Consider the following 16,980-nt stretch of genomic DNA (forward strand, 5'->3'; position numbering starts at 1 on the left):
TCGTTTTCCTGATGGGAGACGCATAAACCGTGTGTGTGTGTGTGTGTGTGTGTAATGAATGTACATGCACATACACAGCATATATATTTACTGAGAAATCATAATGCTTGTGAAGCCTGTAATACGGAACTGCTTTAAATGGTTGCTATGACGATAAGACTGCAGCCTATACAGTTAACGCAGGTCAAGGAGGCGGGGCGATTCGTGGTGACGGACAGCCTTCTAAACGAATGGTTCGGCTGTGATAACGGGCTTGACCGTTTATTTGACAGTTGAAGTGTCCAATCAGGCTTTAAGATAGATTGACACGCGCGTCTATCTTGACCAATCCCAGCTTATGACAGACGCTCGTGTAAATATGCAGTGAAATCAGGATAGAACGCGTAGCTCGGTTTCTTGGCCAAAATATCGGAGTGACGAGCGGTGCCGTTAGCAGGTCTGTAACTGTCTTTACAGGCAGGCGTGTGTGATTAAGAATATTTATAAATATATATGTAAATATTTAATAATTGATAATAAAGCAGAAGAACGCAATAGCCGCGCAGTATGGAGTATGAGAAGCTAATGGCAGTCGGAGTGTAAAGGGAAGGAGGCGTCCGTCGACATTAATTAGCTAGCGTAAGGAAATGTGCAGCCTTTCCGGTTAGCTAGCATGTTAGCATGTTAGCATGTTAGCCCGCTAAGCAAGCCGTAAAATGGAGTGTTTGTGTGTGTGTTTTTTTTTTCGTGGCTTGTTAGCTAGCGTTAGCTAATTAACGCCGTGACGTGACGTTTGGTTGTCAGGGCAACCGGACACCTGTTTCTCATTTATGCCTCTAATAGGATAAATAATTTCCATGTATTATAATGATGTTGCACATGTAGCTAACATGCTAACGTGAGTGAAGGCTTTTCCGCAAGCCATTTTGTGATTTCTGCCTCCGCAGCGAGCTACAGAGACACTTCTGCTTTCAGAACATATTTAGCTCTGAAATAAGTTCGCATACAGACAGCGGCGACGACACGAACTGTTTAATCTGATATGCTAATTTTATTTTTTTAATAAATTTGAATTGCTAGCTCCGTAGAGCTAATGCTGTTAGCCTGATGCTAATGCTAACGCTCATGTTAATACACACGCACCATTTTGAGGAACACCAGGCCTTGTTGCTCGGCTTCTATAGCCTGTGATTGTTGTATTATTATTTTTGTTCATGGATGATACAGTGTGAGGTTTTATCTCTGGATCTTTTTTGTTTTCCACTGAACTTATTTTGATGAAGATTTCAGTTCAGATATACATCAATGTTTTGCAGTAGATACATCCTCTAATCCTAAAATACATCAGATCTGACCCTAACACTGACATCCCCTTAGTTACCAAACACCTGTTGCTCTGTTATTTGTGTCCTGTGCATTGTGTTATCTTCAGTCAACATAACATAACACACACACACACACACCGCATGCAATACATCACTGGGTCAAACCCCAGTCTGATACTGATCCATGTCTATTCTGATGCTGTGTATTAGATCCTGTGTGTGTTCATATCAGCTGAACTGTCCTGTCTGTCCTGCAGCGTTTTCCCACGGAGAGGAGAGCCCTTTCCTGTTTTCTCCTTGATAGAAGACAATGGAGACAGAAATTGAGCAGCAGGACGAAGAGACCACATTCAGCAACACTGACACTAACGGTAAGATTTCGTTTTCAGGATGCTGTCAAACTGCACTTCAGTGGGGTTGGAGTTCTTGTACAGGCCGGACAGGACAAGTAGATTTTCCATCTGTGTTCTTAGTATTTAATCACATTTGCCCAGCGGATGTGTAGGTTTTAAAAAAAATACTCCCTATTGACTTCTTCAAAACAAAGATATTTAAAGGTTAATGTGCTTCATTCTATAGCGTGAGCTGTTCGTTCCAAATGCCACCACCTGCCGCACTACACACATCAGCTGAGGCACCACCTGACTGATGATAGAACTATTTTACTAAGTGTATAAGGATTAATTGGCGTACATGGTTGTGGGTCCAGACCAGACTGTATGGAGGATGTAGGCTTATTTGACCTAAAACTACATTATATGGTGAAAGGTTTGTGGACACCTGACCATCACACCCATATGTGGATCTTCTCCAAACCTCTGAGGAGGTCCAAACCTGTTCCAGCATGACAATGCCCCTGTGCACAAAGCGAGCTCCATGAAGACATGGTGTGTTAAGGTTGGAGTGGAAGAACTCAAGTGTCCTGCTCAGAGCCCTGACCTCAACCCCACTGAACACCTTTGGGATGAACTGAAACACCGACTGAACCCCAGACCTCCTCACCAACATCAGTGCCTGATCTCAGTAATGCTCTTGTAGCTGAATGAACACAAATCCACACAGCCACGCTCCAAAATCTAGTGGAAAGCCTTCCCAGGAAAAGAGGGACTAAATCTGGAATGGGATGTTCAAGCACAAAGCTGATGGTCAGGTGTCCACAAACTCTTTTTTTTTTTTTTTTTAAATTCCTAAGGAACTGTACTAACACTGCTTGAAACCTAGTGTGAACAGCATGAATGTGATTGACAGCTGAACTTTTGGACTGTGCAGAGAATATGGTGAGGAATTTAACCACGCAGAGTTAAAAACACTCTACCTCATGATGGTGATGTGAGATCAGAAAAGAATGTTTTGCATTACATTACCTACATCAACCGCTCTACCAGTTTTCTTTATCAAATTATGAATAATCTAATGCTTTCCATTTATGTAGACAAAAACGAACACTTTGGCACTCAACCTTAAATTTACAACAGCAGGGAACATCTGTACTATACACCTGCACCGACTTTGCACACCAGTAATTTCGGAATAAACCTTTTTTCTATATAATATAACAACATGAGTATAAGTATTTCATAAACATGAACAGTATTTGGAAATAATAGCTGGAGTTCTTGCATCATACAGTTGACATTTCTCTGTTAACAGGTAAACGCCCTGCTGAGGACATGGATGAGGAACAAGCCTTCAAACGCTCCCGTAACACAGATGAGATGGTGGAGCTGAGAGTGCTGCTACAGAGCAAAGTGAGTCTTACTGTCGTGTAGACTTTATTTGGGCATGGTTTATTTTTTTCATCGATATAATTCCTAAAAAAAAATATATGGATTAAATAACAGGAGAAATCTTGCTGTTAAAAATCAGTGAGTCTACAGACACAAGAATACAAAGTAACAAACATAAGAAGATATGTAAATCTTAATTGCATTTAATGAAAACACAATGTATAGACACTTATTTTATTTATCTTTTTTTTTTTTTGTTAGAATGCAGGTGCAGTGATCGGAAAAGGTGGCAAGAACATTAAAGCACTTCGGACAGACGTGAGTATTTCGACCTTTTAGAAAGGGCAGTTGATGATAAATTTCTGTAAAAGCCGGGTGGGAGTTGCCTTCAGATCATCAGCGATCATGGTTTCCAATTTTTTGTTGCCCAACATTTTTACTAATCATCTGGAATTGATCTCAAACGAAAGCACCAATTGATTCTACTTAAATCTCATAACTCATTCGTAATAATGTAGCTGGATGTGTAAGGTTGCTAATCACTTTGCATGCTTCTTGACCCTAAACGGGAAATCTTGCTGTCCGTAGATGGCACAGTGATGTGCACTACCTATAGGTTAGCTCATTTGGACAGACTCTCATGCTCTCTGAATGGAGCCTGATTGTGGGGTTTTGACATTTCAGTAATAAAGTACTCAATCTTTAAGTCAGAGCATCTTCAGAGCATTCTGTCTCGCTCTCCCCGATAGGGATGTCATGGCGGGCTATCCATTCTGTGCCAAAGCCCTAAAACAGATGTCTAGACTCTTGAGCTGACCAATAGTCTTAATTTCTTAAATAACTTTTGTATTAGTTCTGTATCTAAACTGTCTTCAGATCTGTCCAGAGCTGTTTCTTGTGCACTCGTTGCCAAGTCTCTTCAAAAAAAATTTTTTTTGAACAATATAGTGAATATAGCCTTGTATTCAATTAAAATGTATTCCTTCTCCCCCTCTTCCCTCTCCTTTACTTTTTGTTTTGTTTTTTTTTTTTTGTTGTTTTTGTTTTTGGCCACCTTCCTCTGTTGCCCATGTTCTGGATCGACATGTCCCTCCTGCGTTGCCCACCTTGACGTTGGCCCAACCTCCGCCCCTGAACGCCCGCCCACCTGACACCCCGGTTGGCCCCATAATCGTGCCCCTCCCTAAATGGGCACCTTACTTGACAACATGTGATTGAATGCCCTTGCCCAATGCCAACCTCCACGACCAATGCAGTACAATGCCAGTGTATCAGTCCCAGACAGCAGTGGCCCAGAGCGGTATGTCCCACCAGTTATTGCCTCACTGCCTGATTAGAACAGAGAACACATGTCTTTGATAACCTTCTGTTTCATATTAACATTTTTATAAAAGTAGTATCGCCCCTTTAAGAAACATGTATTGTACCATTTGGTTTTTATGTCTTCTCCCCTTCCCCCCAACACCCCATTCAGTATTTATTTGGGACCTTTTTTTTCTTTGAGATGTTTATGAAGTTGGTATTATGACATACAAAAAAAAAAACAGGGAGAACTTTCCCTACTCAGTTTGAATGGAAGGAACACTGCTTGAAGTGTTAAGATATTTATCTTTGTTGTTGTTGCTGCTGTTGCTGTTCCTTGCTCTGGTATTGACTATTGATTGTTTAAAAAAAGCCACATCTCATTTCTGTCTCTCTTTGTTGTCCACCATTTCACTGTTCTCAGCATCACTGTCTATGACTGCCGCTGTCTCACTTCCCCTCTCTGTCGTCTTCACTGTTGTCTTGTTGTCTATGATTTGTCCTGTAGTGCATCTCTTCCCTGGTTTTCATTTTTTTTTCTTAGGCCAGACAACAGGTCTCTCCTCTGTCGCCCTGCTCCAGCTCTATACATCACCTCGCGGTCTCCACTTGCGGTTTCCCTTCTTATTTTTGCTTTTGCGCTTCATTTTGGGCTGATAAAGTTTTTTTACATTTTTTTTTTATCCTTTTCTCTTTCACGTATTTTATATATATATAAATCTCTCGCTCATCTTTCCTGGTGTATCATAACCAAGAGGCCCGTTAGTTTCTTTTTTGTTTTCTCCCCTCCGCTTCTCTCAATATCTTCTCAATGGTGGGGTGTATAAAACATGTAGCTTTCTCTCATGGCCTGTTGCCCATCTCCTCAGGAGTGATGTTTGTTGAATGTGCAAGGGTCAATTGCATGTCAGTGACTCGTATTTCAGTCCATTGTGGGAGACCTAAACATGTGTTCAGGGTTTTTTGTTTGTGTTTTTTTCAATAGGTTTATTTTCAAAGCTCAGAGTTATTTTTTTATTATTATATTGTAGTGAATCTGAATGTAAATTTCAGTGTCTATTTGTTTTTGCTCTTGTCTGTCTATGCTTTTGTTTGGCCGATGCAGCATCCTGAGTGTGAGTGCTGATATTGAGACAATCGGAGAGATTCTTCTGAAGATCATCCCTACTCTTGAGGAGGTAAGGTCTGAGCTTGGAGGATGAGCTACATGGAGAAATTCAGATTGCATATATTAATAACATGTATATTACAGATGTTGGGTAAAAAATGAGGTCAAGATTACAAGCTAGGCACACATGCATGCTGGTTAATTTTCAAGTTTTTTTTTTTTTTTTTTTTTTTTTTTGAGACTTGTTCTCCTTCTGTTTGGCAGTACCAGCACTACAATGGTATAGACTTTGATTGTGAGCTGCGCCTGCTGATTCATCAGAGTTTGGCAGGAGGCATTATTGGTGTCAAAGGGGCCAAGATTAAGGAATTGAGAGAGGTAAGCTGTGTAGGTTTTTTAAAAGAAACCCCTTTTACAAGTTTAGTTAAATAATTTCGCATGTCCTACATCAAGGTTATTCAGCTAACATTTCTGAAGGTTCAGTTGCTTACAAAGTTCCAGATAAATAATTATCATGACTGAATGGTGACAACAGTTACTGTTTAATGCTTAACCATTAATGATTAGTTTGTGGCCAAAAATAAGCCTCAAATAGTCGAATTTGACGTGGTCAACTTAATGCAGAGAGCAAATGCATACCTCTGTGTAAGTTTGTTTATTTTCGCTGTCAGCAATTTATTTATTTATTTATTTATTTATTTTTAAACAAACCGTATTATCACTTCACTAATCAGACCAGATATAAAGGATTAACAGCAACCAAAAATTCAAAATAAAACAATTAACTCGTCACATATAACATCCAGTACCCAGTGCTTGCAGAATTAGAAATGCTGAATAAAATGGATTTTGTTTAGCAGTAGGCGAAACTACTAAAGAATGTGTAAAGTAACCTCTCTGTAACATTTTGCATGAGGAAAAATTCCTTCTTGCCAAAATAACACCACAGAGTGTTTGATGATGCTTGATAAGAGGTCTTGAGATATGATTTTCTACAAGAAAAAAAAAAAAAAGATTGTTACCTTGTTAGAAATACCTTGGAGCATACATTAACTGTTGTGCACTCCTAGGAAAAAACACTTGATAACTGTAACACTATAGCAAAATGTGACTGTATGGCATTAACTTGGATTTCTGCATCATGCTACACTGTCATACAATACGACAATCAATACAAGTAGCTCTGATTTGATTTGACGTGAACTCTCCCTCTTTTCTTTTTTTTTTTTTTTTTTTTACTATCCGCTGTCTTGTGTCTCAGAATACCCAGACGACCATTAAACTCTTCCAAGAGTGCTGCCCTCATTCGACAGACCGTGTGGTTTTAGTGGGAGGAAAACCTCAGCGAGTGGTGGAGTGCATTAAGGTCATCCTAGAACTGACGTCAGAGGTAGAGTTGCATGTTCCCACTGATTTGATTTTGTAATCTGATGCAAGAGGAAAATTGGAAATCAGACCTTCACACTCTCACTTCCATCCTGCTTAGGCTCCTATTAAAGGCCGTGCTCAGCCTTACGACCCAAATTTCTACGATGAGACCTACGACTATGGTGGCTTCACCATGATGTTTGAGGAGAGAGGGCGACGGCCCATGGGAGGGTTCCCCATGCGTGGGCGCGGCAGTTTTGATCGTATGCCCCCCAGCCGTGGCGGACGCCCCATGCCCCCCTCTAGGCGCGACTATGATGATATGAGTCCCCGCCGTGGACCACCTCCACCTCCGTTAGGGAGAGGGGGCCGAGGCGGGAGCCGGGCCCGAAATCTGCCTCTTCCTCCTCCACCTCCTCCCAGAGGAGGGTAAGTAAATTAGTCTTTTTCTTTAAACTATAAACAAAACATTGTGCTTATAAAGAACTTGTTTCCTCTCCAGCCTGAAAGTTTTGTGGTTCTGTCTTGTTTGTCCCAGGTCTAAGGGGCATTTATCCCTCCTCAGTTCAGATTTGTCAGTATTTTGAGCCTAAATGCTCCATTTGTGTTTTTGTTTTTGCCCTGCTTTGACAGTTTTATTGTTTTGCAGAGGCGACCGGTTTTCCCACCATCACGGCAACATAGACGACAGACCGAGGTACGTAACTTTGTGGATGACAAAGCTGTAATTGGTGTGAATTGGTGGCTATTTTATTCTTTCCAAACTAGTTCATAACTGGTCATAAGGATTTGTATTCACAAAAAAAGTCTTAAAGCTAAAAGAAACTCCTAAATGTATAATTTAAGAAATGTCAAAAAACCAGCTATTTGTTTTTGTTCTTCTTGGTTAGTATTTTAGTGCTAAAAGCAGCACCTAAGCCAGTGGTGCCTAGTCCAAAGGACTCCCAGGTCACTAAGAATGAATCCCAAACTATCTCAACAATACTAACATGGCTGCTCAATTAGTACTGCAGATCAGCAGGCAATATCTGGTTATACTATATATGCATCATATTTTGCACAGCTCCAGACTGCACCTCATGCGACAGGTTGTTTGGTTTATTTTAGATATTCACCAACTGCAATGCCGCGTTTACTCTGAGGTATAGTCGCGTAGTTAAAAAGGCTGTTTAAATTGTTTTAGTAACGCTATATTAAATTAAATACTATCCTTTAATTAATTTGCAGTGTGCCACACACACAAGCTGCCAGTGATTCAATCATATTTTACAAATATGTGGTGCATGCTCATTAATCCTTTGTGTATGTTATATTTGGCTGTTTTTTAATTTATTTATTTATTTTATTTTTTGGTGGTATAGTTAATAAAGCCTATGGCAAATATACGCAAATGATTTCAATCTATTATGTACCACCTGAGTAGATGTGCTGCCTGATTTAGCAACAGAATTCTAATTATTTACCGTTTGCTCTAAGTGACAGAAGAGGAAGACCTGGAGATCGCTACGAAAGCATGGTAAGGGGAAAACCTGTTGTATGACCACGCTTTTACATGTTATATGTCTGTGAAAGATGTGCAGTTTGTGGGGGTGTCTGGGTCTGGAGAGGAAGGGCCAGTTTTGGAAATGGGCTTGGAAAACCCGAGTGGAACTGCTTGTTCTGTCTCTGTGAAATGACAGGGTAATGGATGCATATGCTGTGAACTGCTTTGGCCTGCTGTTGCTAGGCAATGGATTTTTTGAATCACTTGTTGCCTTGGAAACCAAGGAGCAGATAGATATGTAGGTGAAAGCCATCACACTCACCAGTGAACTTGGGGCGAAGCTGCAAGTGCAGAGCTTTGTCAAGCGCTTTAATTAGTTTTTCATTTTTTATATGTATGTGCACGTGTGTATTTTTGATGCATATAGGTTGGACTAACTCTCTCTCTCTCTCTCTCTCTCTCTCTCTCTCTCTCTCTCTCTCTCTGATTGAATAGAGTGGAGGTGGATATGGTGAGTGTTGTTCAGCTTTACTCTCATAAGCACAGTCTCTCTCTCTCTCCCACACACACACTCAAGGTTACCCCTAATCAAACATGTCAGAACACTGCTCTCAGTAGCTGTAGTGTTTCCTCGCTTTGTTACTCACATCTTTCTCTTATACCTCTAATATCTTGATAATCTTTTTTTTTTTTTTTTTTTTTTCTTATTTTCTTTCCCTTATCTGATATCTGAAGACAATAACTCTTCTTGGGAACCCTTCCAATCTGGTAAGTGTCCGTCATATTTTTATGTGCAGACTCTGCATGAATAAAATGTAGGCATGAATTTAATGCCTTCTTAATCTGTTTCTTCAGGTGGACGAGGTTCCTACGGCGACATCGGTGGTCCTGTCATCACAACACAAGTGACTATACCCAAAGACGTGAGTGCGCTTTAACCCTGTCTTTTACTTACACACACACACACACACACACACACACACAGCCTTACTTGCATGCACATGGCCTAAATGCCCTTATCCCGCATTAGCTGGCCGGCTCCATCATCGGGAAAGGCGGACAGCGTATTAAGCAGATCCGTCATGAGTCCGGAGCCTCCATCAAAATCGATGAGCCTCTGGAGGGTTCAGAGGATCGTATCATCACCATCACAGGAACGCAGGACCAGATTCAGAACGCCCAGTATCTTCTGCAGAACAGGTAAGTTCATGATTGAACAGCTGGGCTCTGGGCCTAACAGCAGGCTTTTCACACAAACGCAGCCACAGTCTGCTTTTTAGCTTTTGTATATAAATGAATAAACTTTTGACTCTTACTTTCTTATTATTGTCACAGGCAGAGTAACCACATACTTCCAATACTACCCAATTTCCTGTCTTTTCCTTCTCTGCAGTCTTATTTAAATTAACCTGGTAATTAGTCCTTAAATATATGAGCAATGCTTCAAACTAGTAATGGGCATTTTGCGTAATTTAGTCGAGAACTCGAACACTAATTGATTTCCCTGTATTTAAAATATAGTCTGCTACATGTGTGAGATTATTTTGCTTCACAAATGTAAAAACAGCATCGTAACACTTACCAGTTTTAGGCTAAGAGGCAAAACCTAGGCAGCTGAATAAATGACAAATTTATCAATTTTTAAATAAACATAAATTTAGTATTTGAATACATTAGAATATTATAGAGGTTGTAGGTGTTGTACATCATTACAACACAGAAGATGAACATTGGCACTGAAAATCTTGACGAGACTAGATAAAATTATCATTTTATCATAAACTTGAAAGACAAAATCCTGAAACATTATCCATATAAGCATCTAACATCTTCGAGTTAGACTGAATGCCAAATGGCTTCCTATTCACTATATATACTCACTACATAGGGTATAACAGGGTGTGGGACTCAGATAATGCAAAAAATACAGATTGTGCTCAGTAATTTTTCAATTATTGCAAATGTTAAAGTATTGGCATGTTGGACATTGTGTTAAATAGATTGTTGGTGTTACAACAAAATCGCTCTCTTGTGCTCAATAGTCCTGTGAGGCAAACATTGCCACAGAGCCACACACATTTTAACAGAAAATGTTTTGGGTCTGTTTTTGTTAATGTATTATTTCAAGATAGAGTCAAGATAAAGATTGATTTGTGAATTTCATAAAGCATGTTACTAATCGATTACATATGGAATAGTGGAGTAGTCTTCCATTTAAACTTGACAGAACATATAAACTTAAATATAAGGTATACATAAACCTACTATGACAAACATGTACATTTATATAGAAGTATAGTCTAACCTGCTTCTACTTTGATGCTTGACTGCAAATGCTATACTCTTCTCTCTGTCCCTTTTTTTTCCTTTTCTTTTTCTTCTTGGGGGAAATGTGGTGTCCGGATTATTTGAAATAGAAATCCAAACTAAAAGTGACCGAGAGGTGCAGTACACGGAGCCCAGGAGAGTGCGAGAAAGCTGGCCTGCTTCTGTGTGGAAGACTTGTGATTTTGTTGTTGTTAGTTAGATGAAGTGACAACAAATCACAGTCTGCCCTACAGCACAGGCCCAGGCTCATCTGCCCTCCTCCCCCCTTTTCCTGTTTCACTAACCCTGCCCTAACTTTCATGTCTGTTTCATTCTAAACTTCTTCTAATGTGTGTCTGTAAACAGTGTGTCTGTGTGTGTGTGTTTACATGCCTCCAGTTGACTTTTAACTACTACCACAAGCACAGCATGACTGTATAACTCCTTATGTACGAACTCAGCTCTGTTACTCTGCAACAGGTAGATGTAATTCGTAATAGTCCTATACGACATGGCATGCTGTTATAGGAAAATAATCAGTGACTGAGGGGTGCCATTATGGAGTTACTGTTACCGCCCTGAAGATGATTATTTTCCAATAACAGCATGTCCCGCAGTGTTTTATTTCTCTTATATCACACCACAGCAATTTCTCAATGCTAACAACTTTTTATTCATTATAGAAAGACACATCATACTTTTACCTGCTTGTAGTTAAATTTAATGATAATGCTTCATTTAATAAATGCTGTTGATGTGAATATCCTTCTGGGATTAATAATGTGATCTATCTATTTATTTAATGTCAGAATGTCCATTAAAGCTATATATAAATAAAAACTTAAAACAAAAATTCAGCTCATGTTACCAGGAAACTGCAGAGCCCTTTGTCCTGAAGAATTTTCCATGCCAGAAAAGTGCTGACACTGGAGACTCCTTCCCAAAATGCCAATAACCAATAATTAGACACATTTTGTTTTCCATTTATATTGAGCTTCTGCCATGCAAGTCCTTATGAATTAGCTGTTACTATGGAAACAAAAACGTTTTTGAATAACCATGTTAATATATCGCTTGCAGCTCCACTACTGTCAGACCTGCTAGTTTTTGTTTTTTTTTTTAAAAAAAAAAACATCAACACCTTTTGACCAACCCACAGTTAAACAGTGCTGTGGTATAAAATATTTTTTAACACTGTTCTGATGACTTGTAGCACAAAACTTAAGAGGTTTTGGTTAATGTTGTCCCTGTTGTATATGCAGTAGAAAGACTTCTGAAAGGCCTTTCATTTGTTCGCTATGAGAATATAACTATTAATTCTAGTGTTTCACAGACTACATATACATACAATTTTAGCGTCCAGATCTTTAAGAGGAGAAAAATAATCAATTAGTATGGTTTAATAAAAATACATAGGTTACTGCTGTCTGTCTGAATTGTGTGTGGTTCTCTTCCAGTGTGAAGCAGTACTCGGGTCGGTTCTTCTAGAGGACAGCAAGCAAAGACATACTGCTCCACCTGTTTTCCTTCAGCTTCTTTTCAGAGTCTACATTCCTCTGCCTCTTCAGTAGATGTGTCCCCTGCCGCTCTCCTGACACCTTAAAGAAAAGATTTTTAGGGGTGGAAGAACGATCTCGGAATTTAGCAGAATGAGTTGATCTAGATTCTTTTCCTTCTCTTCCCCTGTGCTTTGGATGCGTTGATTTCTCCGTTTTTGGATTCTTCTAACGTTCTGTGATTAGCAGAGCTGTGTAATATCCACATTTAGTCTGAGCAGAGCTGCATGCCCGGTTTGTCTAACAATTCAGAATGTAATCTTTGGTAATTCTTTTTGTGTTTTACTATTTTATTTCCCTTTTGCCATTTTTGTCATTTCTTTCAAAAAAAGTTGAAATGTCAAAATGTAAATGTCCAGCTGAGTTTTAAAATCTTAGCATCTGTATTTAATGAGCTGCAATGAATGTTGGGGGGGGGATATGAAGAATATGAAGTTGAAATGTTGAAATGAAATTTTTCCTGTTTTGATTGGCTATGGCCTGACTGTAATCTCACTGATATCAGGATCCATTTAATCTCATCAATGCTTATTTTGTACGTCCGTTTCTACGCTTTTTTAACATTTTAGATTGGGTCTCTTCAAAAACTTCTGTAAAGGTCTCCTGGTGTTCTCATCCCCCATCCCTGTTTTCTGGTGTCTGTGTAGAATGTGCTGTGAGTCTGAGTAATAAAGTCTGTGCCACTTTTTATTAAAAATGCATTCCTATCTTTTCTCTGGTGTTGATTCACTTCACTTTTCACAGGCACATTGGTGAAGTTATTAAGATGTTCCTTTTTTCGTGATCATGCTCGCTTTTACACCCTAGGTGGAGTATGCAGGACTGGGCGGAGTATTGCTTCGACTGACCTAAATATTTCTGTTCAAATGTGGAAGTGGTTTTGCTTTTAGTACCACTCTTTTAGTGAAAGTGAAACAAAATAAAGGAAGGAATGAGTGAAAGACTGCTCATTTAATGTGGGGAAAAACTCCTGACCTGCAGGTGTTTGGTTAGAGTCCATTAAATTCCTGTTGGCACTTGGATGACAGTAATGTGTATTATATTAACATGTATTATTAATTAAAAAAAATGATTTAGGCCTATCATGCTCCATATAACTCAGTAAACAGGCTGATCAAGAGAATGTTTCTGATATCTGCACTGAAATGAAACCACCGTTGATGTGCGATGTGTTTCAGCATTTTTACATTAGCTCGTGAAATGTAGTACACAAGTATTGCCTGTAATTTGTGACATGAGAACAATGTGCTACACTGAAAAGCAAAACCTTCATTACGTTGTTGTGTCGCTCTATATATTTTGTTTTTGAATAATGAAATGCTAACTTCATGTCATAAATGAATTCAATTTCACTTTCAACAGTGTGTTGCAGTAGTGCCACACTGAAATGCAATCACTGTCCAATCACAGACGAAGGCCCTGAAAGCATCATTTTCCAACTGGCATTACGGTCCATTTAAAGGAACGCCATTTATAGGCTCATTGTTTTGTTTTTTCTGAATCCCTAATCATCAAGGTTTTAGGAATTACTAACTAAAACAAACATGTTAATATAACCAAAATACTTACAGCAGGAGCTAGGAGCTATGCCATCAAATATCTTGGACTTACCTGTTCACCTGTCAGAGGCCCCAAAATTTCCACTGGCACCCTGTTAGTGGGTTCTTACATTTTCCAGGTCCTGCTAGTCTGGATTCATGCCAGGTTCCTGCCTTTTACCAATAATGCACACACAAGCTACTGACTAAGAGCACCCCCTTGTGGAGAATCTCCAGCCATTAAACATTAAACACGAGCAAGTCCGTGAGGTTCTTCACATCTAAACAGTTGTGGGGCGGTTCCTTCATGTGTAGAATACAGATTGATCAGAGTTCCTTCAAGTGCAAATGATTGAGGTCCCAGCTCTCATGTCTCTTAAGAAAAATGGTTCAGATAGTTAAGGGTTCTCAGCTTCATGGTAAGGTAAGGCAAATCTGTTTAACCTAAACTCAGGGTTGTACATTAGCCCTTAAAATGTTCCACAAAGAGACAAAACTGATAAATCAAGAAATCAAGAGTTCTTTTTTTTTTTTTAAAGATAAAACCTGTTCTGTAACAGTTTACCTTTTTGTACACTCCTAGGATCCTCCCTTGTCACCCTCCCTTTTCTTCTGTAGCTATAATATGCATCTCTCACCTGATAATGTGGATATAGTTAACCGTCAAAAAAAAAAAGATTTAAATTACACTTTACGCACTTTTCTAAGTAAAAGATATGTATTTAATGTATCCTTTTCTGAGTGTACAAACACTAACGTCCTTGTTTTTTTTCTTTGTTTTTAGTACCTAAAGTTATTTGAATTAAAATGTTAAAAAATAATTATAATAAAATGTAAGTGAATTTTGTCTCATTGGCTATAATTAAATATTAATATAAAAAACATGTCTAAGATGGAGGAAGATCTGGGTAAAATATTACTAAACTACCTTTTCTTGTCACTGGGGTGGTACACTCAAACCTGAAAGGCTCATGTAGTGTACCTTTAAAGTATTACTCTAAAGGCTAATGAGCAAGAGCGGTCCTTAAAGTCCACTTAAAACCTTTTTTAAAGGTACATTTTGTTCACATTACCATGTAAAAGATACACATTAAAAGTCCAGAAGTTGTTCCCTTGAGGCTACCATCAGGGGTGTGGGTTGGCCAGGTTAAACCCAATGACCTTTTTGGGGTGGCAATCTAGGGTAGGTCAAAAATACAAATCTATCAGCAGCATCCCTGTTGGCCAAAGCAACATTTTGTTGTCAGCTACCAAGCCACAAAAAAGTCATAGCTAACAAAACATTATTAGGTTACATCTTATGAAGTATGCTAGCATTACGAATTCAGTATCAATACCTGTAGCATGGCATTAATATGGAAACGGTCTCCTCTTTGTTGTTATAATAAGCTCCACTCTTCTGGGAAGGCTTTCCACTAGATTTTGGAGCGTCGCTGTGGGGATTTGTGTTCATTCAGCTACAAGAGCATTAGTGAGATCAGGCGCTGATGTTGGTGAGGAGGTCTGGGGTTCAGTCGGTGTTCCAGTTCATCCCAGAGGTGTTCAGTGGGTTGAGGTCAGGGCTCTGTGCAGGTCACTCGACTTCCTCCACTCCAACCTTCACACACCATGTCTTCATGGAGCTCGCTTTGTGCACAGGAACCTTCTCATGCTGGAACAGGTTTGGAGCTCTTATTTCCACTGAAGGGAAATCGTAATCTTTACAGCATATAAAGACATCCTATACAACTGTGTCCTTCCAACTTTGTGGCAACAGTTTGGGAAAGAACCACATACTGTATATCTGTGATGGTCTGGTGTCCACAAACTTTTGACCATTAACACACTGTATGTTCAGCTGTAGTCTTAAGATGGCAGCACTGTTCACATAATGTATGTCATAGTAAAAGTCTGAGTAATGTATGAACAAATCTTAATTAGACAAATAAGACAAATCGATATATTAGAAATATTGGATTAATAATTAGTTGTGAAGAGATAAAAACATGCTAACTAGCCACTCTCCCTCAGGAGCTGAATTGGACTGTTTTTTTTTTCCCAGTTGGTCAGAAACACACTTAACATTAATAACTGTGGTGATTACATCAGTTAGTGAGTATTTCACAGAGAAACGTATAAAGTGTGAAATTATGAAGTAAATATTAAGTAAAGCGTGTGTGTGTGTGTGAGAGTGTGTGAGAGTGTGTAAGAGTGTGCTATGTCATTGTAGAGAGTAGGTCTTTTGCTGTGTTGTGTTGTGTAATGTTGTGTTATTGTGTTGTGCTGTGTTGTGTACTGTAGTGTAGTGTTGCGTTATTGTGCTGTGCTGTTGTGTAGTGTTGGTGTAGTGTAGGTGTTGTGTAGTTAGTGTAGTGCAGTATAATGTAGTGTAGTGTAGTTAGTGTAGTGCAGTATAATGTAGTGTAGTGTAGTTAGTGTAGTGCAGTATAATGTAGTGTAGTGTAGTTAGTGTAGTGTATGTTTGTATTGTGTACTGTAGTGTAGTGTAGTGCAGTGGTTGTGTAGTGTAGTATAATGTAGTGTAGTACAGTGCTGGTGTAGTGTAGTTAGTGTAGTGTATGTTTGTGTTGTGTTGTGTACTGTAATGTAGTGTTGGTGTAGTATAGTGTAGTGTAGTGCAGTGTTGGTGTCGTGTAGTATAATGTAGTGTAGTGTAGTGCAGTGCTGGTGTAGTGTAGTGTAGTGTAGTTAGTGTAGTGTAGTGCAGTGTTGTGTTGGTGTAGTTTATGTTTGTGTTGTGTAGTATAATGTAGTGTAGTATAGTGTAGCGTAGTGTATGTTTGTGTTGTGTAGTGCATTGTTATGTTGGTGTAGTTTATGTTTGTGTTGTGTAGTATAATGTAGTGTAGTATAGTGTAGCGTAGTGTATGTTTGTGTTGTGTAGTGCATTGTTATGTTGGTGTAGTTTATGTTTGTGTTGTGTAGTGTAGTGTAGTGTAGTGCAGTGTTGTGTTGGTGTAGTGTAGTGTAGGTTATGTTTGTGTCGGTGTACTGTAGTGTAGTGTAGTGCAGTGTTGTGTCGGTGTAGTGTAGTATAATGTAGTGTAGTATATGTTTGTGTTGTGTAGTGTACTGTAGTGTAGTGCAGTGTTATGTTGGTGTAGTGTAGTATAGTGTAGTGTAGTTCAGTGTTGTGTTGGTATAGTATAGTGTAGTGTAGTGTAGTGTAGTGCAGTGCAGTGCAGTGTTGTGTTGGTGTAGTATAGTGTAGTGTACTGTAGTGTAGTGTAGTTCAGTGTTGTGTTGGTGTAGTATAGTGTAGTATAGTGTAGTTCAGTGTTGGTGTA

General features: G+C 39.1%; 1 protein-coding gene across 6 annotated transcripts; it reads left to right on the forward strand.

The window, feature by feature from the left end:
- Positions 1-290: 290 nt before the first annotated feature.
- On the forward strand, positions 291-12,852 carry hnrpkl (heterogeneous nuclear ribonucleoprotein K, like). Of its 6 annotated transcripts, none has more exons than XM_026922004.3 (16): positions 291-436; positions 1,562-1,675; positions 2,955-3,052; positions 3,293-3,349; positions 4,288-4,331; positions 5,439-5,511; positions 5,682-5,819; positions 6,703-6,831; positions 6,928-7,238; positions 7,459-7,506; positions 8,286-8,325; positions 8,788-8,803; positions 9,028-9,060; positions 9,148-9,215; positions 9,323-9,492; positions 12,057-12,852. In XM_026922004.3, exons 2-16 carry the CDS (start codon positions 1,615-1,617, stop codon positions 12,085-12,087), a joined length of 1,317 nt encoding a protein of 438 aa, XP_026777805.1. In that variant the 5' UTR covers positions 291-436; positions 1,562-1,614; the 3' UTR covers positions 12,088-12,852. The 6 variants fall into 6 exon arrangements, with proteins under 6 accessions (XP_026777805.1, XP_026777807.1, XP_026777808.1 ...); XM_026922006.3 differs by having other exon boundaries at positions 8,292-8,325; XM_026922007.3 differs by having other exon boundaries at positions 5,706-5,819.
- Positions 12,853-16,980: the final 4,128 nt, after the last annotated feature.

This window comes from Pangasianodon hypophthalmus, chromosome 27 (assembly GCF_027358585.1).
Source record: "Pangasianodon hypophthalmus isolate fPanHyp1 chromosome 27, fPanHyp1.pri, whole genome shotgun sequence".
Taxonomy (NCBI): Eukaryota; Metazoa; Chordata; class Actinopteri; order Siluriformes; family Pangasiidae; genus Pangasianodon; species Pangasianodon hypophthalmus.